Below are 14,776 nucleotides of genomic sequence, written 5' to 3' on the forward strand. Positions count from 1 at the left end.
GGCAAGTTCTGTTAGCGAGCACCTATGAAGGCCGGCATGGCACACGAGAGGGCGGGTGGCCAATACCACGCCCGGCCGCCTTTGTCTCCCCAGTGGCGATGTTTACACGCCGCGTCGGGTACTCATTTGAGGCTGAGTCGACCTAGGGGAGGCCCATAACCTGTTCAGATCATCGTCACCGGTGTTTGCCCTGAGCGGGAATCGAGCTCGGGTCGCCGGGTTCGTAGCGCTGCGCGCTAACCACTGCGCCACCGCTCCCCCCCCCCACAAAGACAACAAACACACACACAACACACATACACCCCAACACACATACTCCCCAACACACACACACCCACCCCAACACACACACACCCCAACAAACACACACACAACACACACACACACAACACACACACCCCAACACACACCCCAACACACACCACAACACACACATACACAACACACACACCCCAACACACACACACCCCCCAACACACACCACAACACACACCACAACACACACACACACACCCACCCCAACACACACATACACAACACACACACCCCAACACACACACACACCCCAACACACACACACACCCCAACACACACACACCCACCCCAACACACACACACACAACACACACACCCCAACACACACACACCCCAACACACACCACAACACACACCACAACACACACACAACACGCAGTGTTCCCCTCCCCCCGCCCCTCTTGGCTATTAGATCCGAGGCGAACCATTGAGACGCAAACCCTCGGCTGTTGTGGCGATGCTCGCGCCGCACGGCCGCGCGCGAAAATCCGCGAACCGCACTCGAAAATCCGCGATCCGCACTCGAAAATCCGCGATCCGCACGCGAAAATCCGCGAACCGCACTCGAAAATCCGCGAACCGCACTCGAAAATCCGCGATCCGCACGCGAAAATCCGCGAACCGCACTCGAAAATCCGCGATCCGCACGCGAAAATCCGCGATCCGCACGCGAAAATCCGCGATCCGCACGCGAAAATCCGCGATCCGCACGCGAAAATCCGCGAACCGCACTCGAAAATCCGCGATCCGCACTCGAAAATCCGCGATCCGCACGCGAAAATCCGCGAACCGCACTCGAAAATCCGCGAACCGCACTCGAAAATCCGCGATCCGCACGCGAAAATCCGCGAACCGCACTCGAAAATCCGCGATCCGCACGCGAAAATCCGCGATCCGCACGCGAAAATCCGCGATCCGCACGCGAAAATCCGCGATCCGCACGCGAAAATCCGCGAACCGCATTCGAAAATCCGCGAACCGCATTCGAAAATCCGCGATCCGCACGCGAAAATCCGCACGCGACACTCCGCGATCCGCACGCGAAAATCCGCGATTCGGGAACTAATCGAGCCCCCCCCCCCATCCCCCCTGAGCGTAATAATTGTAGAGCCCAAAATGTAATGTGCTATGAATAAGGGCCGTTCCCCGAAACGTCAACTATCATTAAAAAAAGTTTTCTGTTAAGGCCGCTGCAGTCTTATTTACGAATGCGTTAAGGTATTTTTTTGCTCCTGCTCTAATAAACTGGCTGGATTGTTGTTACCCAACACCTTTGTGTTAATTAATTGGCATCATTACCGCGCGTTAAATTAACTTTCCTCCGCAGAACAAGCAGAAAAAAACAAACCCCCGCGTTGGAAAACGTTACAGAAAGCAACTTGCGTGGGCATGCTCTTTTTTCCACGGCCCCGTGTTTGTCTCTCGCTTCGCCTGCAATCCACAGTCGCAATGAGCCACCCATGGCTATTAAACATTCCTGGCGAGTTTACACCAAACTTGTTGTCAATCAGTCGGTTTAGCCATTTGTTTTTCCTGCCGTGCCTGGCTGACCGCATCCGCCGCAGGCGATTGACATTGAGTTAATGAGTGATTGAAAGCGGGTCACCCCCACCCCATAACACCCCCCCTCACCTTACCCCCCCCCCCCACTACCACCCCCATCACCCCCACCTCACACCCCCCCCCACTACCCCCCCCCATCACCCCCCACCTCACACCCCCCCCCATCACCCCCACTACCACCCCCATCACCCCCCCACCCCACACCCCCCCCACTAACCCCCCATCACCCCCCACTACCACCCCCATCACCCCCCACTACCACCCCCCCCACCTCACACCCCCCCCACTACCCCCCCCATCACCCCCCACCTCACACCCCCCCCCACTACCACCCCCATCACCCCCACCTCACACCCCCCCACTACCCCCCCATCACCCCCCACCTCACACCCCCCCATCACCCCCACTACCACCCCATCACCCCCCCACCTCACACCCCCCCCCAATACCTCCCCCACTACCCCCCCCAATCACTCCCCACTACCCCAGCTCCCTCCACCACACGAACTCTTCGGTTCACTCATTCGCCTTTTCATTCTTTCATTTAAAAACGCGCGTTCCAACCCCGACCTGGGTAGCAAAGTCGTGTCAACAGCAGCACGCCGGGCAAACACAAAGAGAAGCCACGCCGTGCAGGTGCGCGGTCAGTTTGCGGTGGATGCATGGAATCGCCTTCGTGCTCACCGGTTTTATTTCCATTAAGCACGCCCGTCTCTAGGTGAAGGTCAACACGTCACACACCCAAGCCTCACCACGCTAGTCGGTTGGGAGTGAAAATCAGCGCATCGCTGGTGCCCTTAGCTTAAAACAAGATAGGTGTAAAGGGGTTTTAGTGGGAAGTGCCAAACGCAGTGGAAATGTGAGCCAGGAGCATATGCGGCATGGACACCGTGCGGGAAAAATGCGGAATGCACTGGCAAAAAAGCCACACCGATGCACGACATGCAGAGATCGCAACCGGGTACCCGATACCCGTACCCTACCCGATACCCGGCTACCCGTACCCGGCCGGGTACGGGTAGCCGTTTTTTTTCCACTTAAGGAAAAAAAAAAATTCATATTTAATTTAAAATACCAATGTGATAAAAATGAAACTCTTACTCAAGAAAAACAGAAACGAATAATAAAATAAAACCGATGCCACGCATATAAAGTATTTATAGTGAAAAACTTTGTGTTTACGGGTTAATTTTTAGTCTGCACTCAATTTGGCCAAATTCCATCTCTTAAGAGAAATGGAAAACACATCGGAGTGTTTGCGCCATGCATGCGACGAACGCGACTTCTCAGTTGCAGAACGTGGGTGGGAAAGTGCTGCCCGCTGTCCACTACCGTTTCGATCCGGCCACTTGGGAGGGATCTAAGAAGTCGTTCTGCAATATCCGATTCGGTGGGCCGTTGGTTTGTGAGAGATCCCCAATGGATTTGGGTTGGGCTCTTGTGACATGACATCGTTAGCACACGGACCCATCATATACAAAACACATCCGCCATGATCTGATCTATCCACTGCTGGATGAAGACATCCCCGTGCCACAGTCTTGCTCTGCAACAAACCACCTCAACATCAACAAAACCCAGCCGAACACGTGACAGGACAATTGGAGGCGCTTGCATTTTCCAAAGCAGGCTTTATTGTCACAACTAATGCACAACACAGCAAATCCTTTATGTATAAGTATGTCAAATACTGATAAATATTTATACAGAAATACAAATTATCAAATACAAAGTCTGTACAAGTGGAACATTACCTCGAAGTGTGTACGACGAGAAGCGTACAGCCAGAGGCGAGACACGGGCACGCATGGCCGGTTCTGAGGCCACCGTGGCCCCAGGAAAGGGAGAAATAAAGCGAAGGTTTTTGCATTATCTACATAGATGCCCGAGTCAACAATCAGAAGCTTGGGAGGGTGGATTTCAAGCTCCAGGACAGCAGTTCCCTCTTAACAACGAAGCTTCGGACTTTTCTTTGCCGCCGACGTGCCGATTATTATAGTCGCTCGCAGTATCGCGGCAAAGGAGACACGTGCGACTGCGTCTAGATCGGTAGGCGCGGAAAGCTGGGCCGGCGATGGAACTGGGGGAGCAGCAGGGAAGCGGGGAGAGTGCATGAAAAATGATTGACGGGGAGGCACCACAAATCTATCCCAGGACCATCGGTTATAGCTCCATTTCTGGTGGTCTCGATGGCAGCAGCATGCGTGTCAACGTCACCGCTCAACACCCAGGGCGATACTGCTCCGCCCCATTAGCATGACCGGACATGCTCGCTTGGGTCGGGGGGGGGGGGTCAATGTTTGGACACGAGTAAAGGTGCAGCCGCGAAGCAGGATATTGGCGGAAGGGCCTCTGCTAACAGCTCTAAGAAAACTCCGCTGGGAGGGCACCCTTGGTCTACTCTTCCACACTGGCCAGACGTCTGGGAAGAGGTGGGAGCACCCACACCTCATCAAGGTCACGTGACCTTCCGATTGACTCATTGCAAATGTTTGGACGATGGGAAACGGTCTCTCTCGGTGTAGTAAATCAATTTAAATGCAATCCAACCCTGCAACTCATTTCACACCGGGATACTATACGGGGCTAATTAATCTGCTCATCTGTTGCGTTTCCAATTAGAAGTAGGATAAATCACTCCGCTTACATATATCCAAATATGCAGGCGACCCTGACGCCTGTAGATTTGGCGTTAGCAGTGTTCTCCCTTTGGTCGCGTGGATATTTCTCCGGGACTTCCGGTTTTTCCCTCCACATTTATAATCAACACGCGTTTAGAGTATTTGGTTGCTATCAATTTCCACGTAAGCCACTTTGTTGAGTAACATAGCTCAGCGGGCATTGCCCGGTAAAATAAAAAAAGTTTAGTTTTAATCTTAAACTTCAAATCAAGATCGTCTTACCAGGAGTTAAAAATATAATTTCCTCATCACAAAATAAAATATTATCAGCACCTTGTCAAACCACCACTGGTTGACGGCCTCCCCTACGTCATGCCAGTCATGGGGGTTTTCCACCATACCTCACCACTCTATAGAAGTGTGTAGTGACAGCGGGGGGGGGGGGGGGGGCACAGGCCCAATTCAAATGACTCAGCACCAACGTTGGACCCGTCCGAGAATCTAACCGAGGCCGCCAGCTTCACAGTGCACCAGCAGCAGTGCACCACCACTCCTCCCACCTCCTCCTCTCGTTTACCCCGTCCTCCGAATCACGAAAACAAGGGGCGACGTGTAAATATGTCCTCGTCTTGAGAGGGATAGCTTCAAGCAGGTGCGAACAAATATTCATCGATCCGACCAATTTTCCCAAAACCCTTCTGCGCTCGAAATACGACAGCACCTCATTTTATTCATCAAAACAATGAATCCAAATTGGAAACCCATCGGTTGTTGTTTCGCCGCTCCGACACTCGAGCTGCGATTCGGCGTAGTGCACAGGGGAGCAGATTCGGTACCCAGCAGCACTCGTTGAAGACCTCCGCTGCTCTTGGCTACAAAATTACTTTTAGCCAGGATGAACGACAAAGCGATGGCAGCACGAGCGGCCAAATGAAGAGAAACGGTTCAAATGAACAAAGGGTAAGAAAAAAAAGAACGCCAGAGGCTTCGGCGTTGTTACAAAGTGCTTAAGATCCGGTAGGATGCTTTAAATGGGATAACCCTGAAAAATACAAGTGGAGCGAGGCAGAAAAAATGTAAGGATAGCATTAAAAAAATATTTACAGGTTTTTTTTTTTAGTTTTTGTAATCTTAAATGTAAGGCAACACACTCACGCTAATGTAAAAACTATGTGCATGACCACCGAATACAAAAAAAAACATCAACAGGAACATTAAGAAATGCAACCCAAGGCTCAAATTAATACAATTCTTTTTCTCTTTAGGGGGTGTTTTGCTTAACTAATTGTAGCCCGAGAATCTGCAAACGTGCAGTGGTGGCGGCCAAGTCGTTCTCAAACACTTCGCACGACGCACGAGCTAAATTAAACGCGTCCCCGCTGCGGCTACCGGCACACGCGTCGCGTAAAATCGGAAAAAAAATCACATCCTCCCGAACGTCCACGATAAAACCACAAACCGATTTTGGCTTCGAGACACCGCCACACACACACAAATTCCTAAACGAAGCTTTGACAAACTAGCCAAAGAACAACTGCTCCCTATTGTTCGGACAAAATTCTGCATGCAGAGAGACGCGGATTACGCAGGAAGCCGCGACGCGATCTTGGTTGGTTGGGTGCCGATTTGAGGGCGCGTCCGTCGTGTTTTGTATTCTGCCGAGGGGGTTGCACCGCTTAATTTGTGCAAAAACAAAAGAATGACCACTAACTTTTCTATCAAAGATAAAGTATAGAGGGGGAAGGGGGGGGGGGTGCAAATAATAGTTTTATTAATTTAAAAAACCCAAACATAACCCTAACCCTAAAATAGATAGGACGGGGGGTGTTGGGTAACATACAGACGTACGCACGCGCAGTGCGAGATGCCAGCTCCCTTTGACACTAACGCCGTGCCATAAACACGTGGGGGCAACGGGGAGGAGGGGGTTGGGGAGGTGTTCATCCAGCAGCAGATTGATCATGGCTGGAGAAAGTTATATATATATTTAAACTGCATGTAGTTGCGCGCGTTAGTGCTGCCACCTCCGAGAATGGAAAAAAAAACTTACTGGGCAGTATCATGGAAAGATGAATACTTCACAATACTGGAGGAGGAAGAACTACTGAACTTGTAAATTCAATGCCTGGAGTTGTGCAACATTATTATTATGCAACTAACAACGACCAGGACTATTATTAAGATCCTGGGAAGGACTGTCAGATTTCCCCGGATGGTGAACTAAAATAATAAAGATAAAGAGATGGTCCTGGGAAAAGCAGGACAGGTGGCAACCCAAGTGAAAACGCTTTGGCAGGGGGCAGGAGAGGTCGATAAGAGCCTCGAGATGGGGGTCTGGCAACGTCACAAGATACAAGCCAGCTCGAGAAAAGAAAAGACGACACGAAGGTTAACATAATCATCATAATAAATTTGTATTAAGTTACGAGCGGGGTATTGGTTGACTGGCGGGAGCCAATGTGGCCGCCGCTGTCAAAATAAAAAAAAGCAAAGCGCTTTTCACCCTGAACTAAATCGGTCTGACTGGCGATAGATTTTTTTTTTTTGTCCCCGCGCAGTCAGTCGTAGATCTCACTTCAACGATTCAAGAAAACCCCCCACCCCTGCAACAAGCTACACCGGAGCACTCAAGAAAAATGTTTGAGAGACTCTTCTCACATTTCTCGCTCTGTTTATCTTACACGGATTTAAAAAGAAAAGTATTGCGAGTTTAGGATTTTTGTCGCAAAGAACTACGGTGCGTGAAAAGCCAGCAGTTGTACTTTATATCACGCTCGCTCGCTCTCTCTGCGGTGCGTGTTGTTTTGCTAAAAGCAGGTATTCGGTAATGCGTGCCTTGAGGAAGGATATGCCAAAATGCCAAAAAAAAATCCACGTTACAAATGCAAAAGGCAACCAAATTTCACTATCAATCAGGCACGATTATTTCCTTTTCAGCCTCCAAGGTTAGAGAAAAAAAATAACTCGCATCAAAAGACCAAAGTGTTCTTTCCTGTTTCGCTGCCGATAAAGTCAGACCACCCACGGATTTTTAAGCTACCACAACCAGAAAACCCATCAAAGCCTTCAACCTGACAACCTTGCAGTGACCTCTAACCCAGAGACACAAATGCCACAGACACGGTCTAAAAGCTGTACTGGTTTTCGCTACCAATTGTGTGTTTTTTTGCGAGTTGTTGGACAGCTCTTCGATGCGTCGTCAGGTTGTTACTGCGCGCTGTTCCGCACGCTGTCCGACGTTTTGTGCTCGGGAGTTTCTTCAGCCGCAGAGACATAGCAAGAGATATCGCGATGGCTTGGCTCTTTGTCCTGCGGCGGTGGACAGATCATGAAGATGACAGGTTCCTGAAGATCCCAGCACGTGCAGCGAAACGTCGGACGTCGTGGTGAACAACGGCACGCGCGGTACAAACCCCAAAACGCGTCGGGGGAGCGGCGCAGCACGACCACGAAAACCTACCGCGGTCGCGTCGTTTGTCGTCGTGTGACTTTAGCGCGAGTATTTAAGCACGGAAGTGGCACGATAGCACCGCACGCTGTGATCGTAGCGCTCTCCACAGGCGCCATACACTGGGCGAGGGGGTGGCGAGGGGGCTACCAAGGAGAAGACGGAACAACGTGGGAACACACGGGGGGAGGGGGTCGCATCGTTATCGCGCCGCACCGTGGCGCGTCACCGCGTCGCGTCGCGTCGCGTGCCAACGGCGCCGCCTGGAACAAGGGGCCGCGCTCTCCCCAGTGCAGCTGTTCCCCTCCGTCGTTCCGAGCCTCGCGCTGCCACAACTCGCATCTCGTCGTTCAGCGGTCTTCGTGTAGCGTACGCAAGCTCTGCGATTTTGTTTCGGAAAAAGGTCTGTTCAGGGCGTAGCGTTTTGAAAAAACAAAAGGAAAGAAATAATGATCGGTTAAGAAAACAAAAATAAATATCACGGAATTATAAAAATAAAAAAAATTGCTGAAGAAACAAATCCCTGTCGTCTTCCTCCTCCTCCTCTCCTCCTCCTCCTTCTCCACTCCATCGTTTGTCCCGACCGCCGCGCCTCCACCGATGGCCGCGTGTCTCACTCTTCCCAGCCGTTGTCCTTGATCATGTGCGCCACCTCGATGATGTACTTGCCCTCCTTGTACTTCTGGCTGCTCTCAAACGCGTGCTCCTGTCGGAACAAGAGGGACGGGGGAGGGGGCGCCATTTTATATTTCGCGTTGAGCCCTTCAAGCGGCTTAAACGATCCGCACCGCAGAAGGAATTGTCAAACTTCGATTCGAGAAATTATTTGTTTACACCGCAATAAACGTTAAGTGGCCTCCAATGGCTGGAGGGGATCACGTGCATCAATTACATAACAACATGCGTTTCATTTAACTCCTCTATGGTCAATCCACTGCTTGGGAGGAGGGCCTCTTTATAGCCGTCGCCATTACTCAGTATTGCGACACAAAAATCCATTCAGCGCCCATCAACCAACTCGGCATTAACCTACAAATCGATGCATCGCCAATCCTTCATCGTGAGTACTCTTTGTTGCCTGCTACCCAGCGTTACAGGCCTTTGGGCCTGTACCCAGAGCCACTCCACTACTGGATGAAGGCCTTCCAATGCCCATATTGATTATGGGGGTTATTTCGACCATACTTCACCACGCTGGTCAGTGCATGTTGGTGAAGGGGGGTGGGGTGATGGTGGGGGCCCGGACCGGTTCAAAAATTACTCGTCACTGGGGCTGGATATCGACCTCGGGTTGTCTGGTTCACAGCAGAGTCTGCTAACCACTGTGCCCACTTGCTCAACACAGCCCAATCGCAATCATTACATTCTATCACGATTCAACACGTCATCGAAAGCGAGAAAAAATACGTTCATTTACGAATTGTTGCATTTTTACATCCACATTTATTCGTAGAAAAACACAATTACGTAGTGGCTAGTCACTTATGGTGACCCATGTACATGTTGGTTGCCAGCAATCACTTTTAATTATTTGCTATTTTTCTGAAGTAGTTTTTTTGTCCGTGTGACGTTTGGCTTGCTCTCCCCCTCTTACGCATTTGTGCGTTTTCTCTGGGAATACCAAATTCCGCCAACACTCAAACGATGCGCTTCAAACATTCAATTAAGCCAGATCTCTCGAGAAAGACTCCTTCATTTCAGCATCCCAGGCCTCTCGGCAAACCTCCGAGTCAACCTCCTCTGCTGCCCTTTGCCGTCTGGAAACCACTCCTCCCCTCCTCCTTCCCTCGGTGGATGCCTGCAGAGCCAACAACTCCATTAGCCTTTCAAGTGCCGGCCCATGCCGCTTCCTCCGCTCACAATACAAACACAATGCGATTTGGAATTCACGTAGCGTCCAAATGCCACCGCGTCCCAAGGCTCAGTACAGACACGGTGGACGCATTTATTTTAGACGGAGGCGGTCAGTCATAGGCAGAGATAAAAATATAGGAAGTTTCGATTTAAAGCTTTCGTGACTGCAGGGATTCATCTTCTTGGTTCTTTTGGTAAAGTCACGTAGAAAGAACCAAGAAGATATAGGAAGTTCTTGAGATTGGACTTGAGCTTGGGGCCAGGGTGTCAAAAGCACGGATGGCTGGGGTGGGAGGCCGAACAGGAGAATGAGCAACCCCCAACTGGAGTTGAAGGTTGTCTGGGGGCTGCAATAAGGAAGGCGGCGAGCACTCACGTATTTCCAGCCCAGCGTGGTGTTGCAGTTCTCGCAGTAGATATCGGCGACGGCGTGCAGGCCGGTGAGCAGCAGTCGCTCCTCCGCCGGACCGCAGCCCACGTTCACCCTGCACAACCGCACACACGCATCACAGATCGCACGGATCACCCACGCGGCCCTTTACGCACGGCTGTTAGCGAGGAGCTAAGCAGCGCACGAAGCACAATGACAGCCGCCCTTCGCCGCTAATTGATGGCGACGTCGGTACTGCGATTGTACCAGGCTAGGTGGGCATTGGGGCCCGCGTGAAACATTGAAGGCTCGCTGGCAGGAAGTCACGTGACAAGCACGCACAACGACGTGCATTAGTAGTTGTCCAAGCGCAGTGGGAGGTTGCGAATTCTCTGTTGCTCGCCCCATCGTCTGGATGTCTTCTCCCAGCCATCTGTGCTGTCGACTCCCTGCCCCTGTTCAAGTCCAAGCTCAAGCCCTTTACTTTCTTCCCTTTGCCTATGGCTGTCCCGGTTGCAATGAGAGAGTCATGCCTATTGCGTCTGAACAATGTGTGATCCCCAATCACTGTAGGGACTCACGTATCACAAGCATTTCTGGCACGTAAACGAGATGTCTGTTATGTCTGTGTGACGTGGATTAAAACTGTAACATCTATCATCGTTCGCAAAATCACCTTTAATTTAATAACAGCCGCACGCACCCCTTGCAAGATAAACAAGCTATACCAAAATGGGAAGAACGGGCACTTCATTTAACTTTTAATTCTGTGGAAACACTGGAGCACTGAACTCCGACCCCAGGCGCTCTCGACTGTAGGAGGGGCTGGCGGTGTTTGTTTACAAAAGCTATAAGAGGCTAGGCACGGCTCCGGATGCTGTCAGTCACTCTCGCTTTGCCAAAACAAATCTGCCACAACGCTCGTCACGTGTCAGATCGACGGACGGCAATACACACGACATGAGTAGATTATGTCCCAATCTACACTGCGCACACCCAACCTTCAACCCTCCACAACGTCCTGTTCTACATGAAAGGTTTGTTTTGTTTTCGGTTTACGTAAAAATGTGTAATTTTCCCAAAATTATCTCAAAGAACTATAACCCTCACAGAACAGTGCCACCCTTTGTGTTAGGACCGAGTGGCCTGCGGAAGCAGATATCACAAAACTACCTCCGAGATCCCTTCTTCAAATGACATCTTATCCACCACTGGGGAACAAAGAGCAGATTTGTGTTTTGTATCAAACACGCGAAAGCAAATCGGTACATCGACAAACACAGAATTCCTACACCACGAGACAAAGATCCCCCGTATTGCCTGAACAGACGTTTGTAGAAAGTGCTGTTAGCGAGTACCGATGAAGGCCGGCAAAGCACAGGAGGTGGTTGGGTGGCCAGCACGATGCCTTTTGTCTCTCAAGTGGCAATGTTTACACATCGCACCACCAGGTACTTATTTGAGGCCAGTCGACCACACACATAGACACGCGCGCGGGCACTCACACAGAATATCGGTGAAGCACAACCCGGCACTTTGCACCAATGCTCACAGGTTTAATGATTGAAGTTTTTGGCGGCTGTGCTGCTAGCTTACTCAAGAGTAAGAGTCAGAGTAAACACACAAAGACGCGCGCGCGGGCACTCACACAGGATACCGGTGAAGCACAACCCGGCACTTTGCACCAATGCTCACAGGTTTAATGATTGAAGTTTTTGGCGGCTGAGCTGCTAGCTTACTCAAGAGTAAGAGTCAGAGTAAACGGAAGGAGGTCAGACACACAGACTTTGACCAGCACAATGCAGGGGGGGTGGGGGGGGGCCCAAGGCATTATTGCGAAAGCTTAGCTCATGCAGTTTGCCCGGGGTTAATGTTTACAGCGGTGATAAAACAAAACAAAAACCTCCACCAGAATTCAAGCTTATGGTCAAACGGGTGGGAGGGCAGGCTCTGGAAGCGGGGGTCCAACCGGTTTAAAAACAAAACAAAAACATTGCTAAAGACGTTTTGTTGGGAGGCACTGACGTTGTGCTGTGAGGGGGGTTTGGGCAATAACATCAGTTTGACAGGTATCAACGCCAAGCGTGTAAAGCTTGGGCAAAAAGCATGGTGGGAGGTTGTGTACAGTATTACTATATTCTGCTTTGAACGGGCTGCCGTGGTTTATACGGAGTGCTCTTGCCAACAGCATCCGGTAATTCAGCGGCATTTGTTTACCGAGCCCTCATTCTGCTGATGAGGCCCAGAAGATTGAAACCCAGTCTCCAGGTTTGCTTGCTTGAGGAAATGCTGCTCGATTATATTTGTCTGGAAAGCCGGTAAGTTGATGGGGAGTTAAATGAAGTTTATGTGTGTGGACAGAGAATGGAGTTCTGATGAAATTTGTTTTTACCCATAATGCTGCCGGGCAGGGGTCAGAATCCAAAATAACAAGAGCCATTTTTTACTATTCGGTAAAAAAGCCAATTTAAAAAGCAGCAATACAATTTAAATACGAGACGGTGGGTCCTTAATAAATAACATCATGAAGCAGTCCTTAATGAGCCGCATGCAAATCTAGAGCCGCAGTTTGCAGACCCCTGCCCCAGGGTGACACGCGTTTGTGTATGGTTAATCGCGAGAGGAGTGTGGTTCGGGTGGAACACCATTAAACTTGCCGTGGTCTGTAAACACTAAATAGCTGTTGTCTGTACACACTGAATAGAGTTCTGTCCATGTGTGCATTGTGATTACCATCTACAACCAAAGCACTGGAAATGCACCCGACTTCATTTGGACCTTATACCACCATCAGGATTTGGCCAGGTTAGTACTTGGATGGGTCCACTGCTACCAGGGCTTGCAAGGCGAATGTCGGTGTGGAGCAGCACGGTGTGGCCAGGAGATGGCAGTGCCGAGTGTCACCCCGTCGTATTTACGTGCGGTGTTGGGTTTTCTCCGGGTTCTCCCCGTTTCCTCCAACAAGTCAAACTCTCAACTAAAAATGTCATTCATGGAAAAAATTATCCCGATTGCAGCAGAACCTTCGTGAAAAGTGGAGCGTCTTAATCAATTGATTGCCTTTTACTCTGGCAGGTGACAACCTAATGAGACAACGAGCCTCTTTTGCATGGGAGACCTGGGCCAGACAAACACAGGGGAGAGGATGGAGAGGGCTCCCATCCGGAGTCCCATGGGGGACGTTAACGCAAGTTCATCCCCGTGTCCTCGCAAAACTTTTTTCCAATCCATGCGACCTTCCACAACAATCGTTTTTCCTTGGGACTATTTTTGTCTCCGCCCAAAAAAAACTGTCAAGGTGATCCATCTATGGGTGACACCGGAGTGGCCTCAAGTAATCCACCCACTCAATCACTCAGCCACCCACCCAGCCACCCAACCAGCCAACCACCGACCCCAGCCACACACATACCCGGCCACCCACCGTGCCACCCAGTCACCCAACAACCACCCACCTATCTGGCTATCCATTTACCCAGCCACCCACCTAGTCACCCGACCTCCCAAGTACCCCACCAAGCCCCCTCAATCAACCAGCCAGCCATGCCCTGGCTGCCACCTCTCCCACGCTGTGTCCCAAAATGTAAAAGCGACGAGTTTAAGGAAGGGGTCACTTACACAGCATTGAAGAGGTAGGCTCGTCCCTGGCTTCCTTGGAAAGACTGCAAACGAGAAGATGGGAAGAGGCAGCATTAGAACCCAGGTCTTTGGGTTCATGTCAGTGCATGCACAGACTACAGATGCGATATGACGAACACACACAGGCATCCACACGGTGTTTTACTATTATAATGCAGATCAGAAGGATTCTCTTCATCCTGCTATACAAATCGTACACTTAGATGTTGTGTACCGGTTGAGCAGATATTCTCAGGTCACTCATAGAGTGGAGTATGTGGCACATAACTACAAGAGCCACAGCCACAGCAAAAAGGTATACACTTGATGTGGGTGTGCCGGGTGCATAAATATTTTTTTTCGGGTCACTGGTAGACTGGGATTAGGCAGCATGAGACTAACAACCATGGCCACTGGGGGAGCTAACACTGGATGTGTCGGACCTGGACAAACCCGGCTGAAACTAAGCCCTGTTAACGTCGATTAGCAGTCGGCCACTCTTCTGGGACTAAAGCCTTGAAGGCCACGCAATTCACGCAACGGCGTGGATGCCATGGTGGCGAGATGTAAACTACCTCGCCTGGTATACAGGAGGTCGTGGGTTCGATCCCGACCCTGACGCCTGCTGTATATTTGGAGTTTGCATGTTCCTCCCCGTGGTCGTGTGAGTTTTCCTACGGGTCCTTTAGAATCAACATGTGTTTAAGAGTATTTGGCTGCTATACATTTCCACGTGATAAGCCACTACGATAAGCTATTTGTGGCCAGGTGGCTTCTTAAAAAAGGACTATATAGCTCAGTGGGCCTTACCTGGAACAGTAATAACAATAAATGTTTTTCTCTATTTGCCCGGAGTAGGCCCTCACCGAGTCGCGATATTTTTTTTCTTTGTTTGGTTTTGCAAGGTCTTATTTTGGGGATGTTTGAGTAATAGCTTAATAACGGAATAAATAAACAGGAAAAGGGGGGGGGGTCGCCTTCCCCGCC

The 14,776-nt window shown here is 50.5% G+C and overlaps 1 protein-coding gene across 2 annotated transcripts in view; it reads right to left on the reverse strand.

Moving 5' to 3' along the window:
* Positions 1–3,489: 3,489 nt before the first annotated feature.
* The window catches only part of LOC133348886 (protein yippee-like 1), a 52,476-nt gene continuing 41,189 nt past the window's right edge, over positions 3,490–14,776 (reverse strand). For both annotated transcript variants that reach the window (XM_061561969.1, XM_061561971.1), the window contains exons 3-5: positions 13,790–13,833; positions 10,178–10,286; positions 3,490–8,653 (exon numbers count right to left, since the gene is read on the reverse strand). In XM_061561969.1, the coding sequence (XP_061417953.1) occupies positions 8,561–8,653; positions 10,178–10,286; positions 13,790–13,833 (246 nt within the window). In that variant the 3' untranslated portion in view covers positions 3,490–8,560. The remainder of the gene's footprint in view (positions 8,654–10,177; positions 10,287–13,789; positions 13,834–14,776) is intronic.

Source organism: Lethenteron reissneri, chromosome 28 (assembly GCF_015708825.2).
Source record: "Lethenteron reissneri isolate LAM-NWPU_2019-01 chromosome 28, ASM1570882v1, whole genome shotgun sequence".
NCBI classification, from domain to species: domain Eukaryota; kingdom Metazoa; phylum Chordata; class Hyperoartia; order Petromyzontiformes; family Petromyzontidae; genus Lethenteron; species Lethenteron reissneri.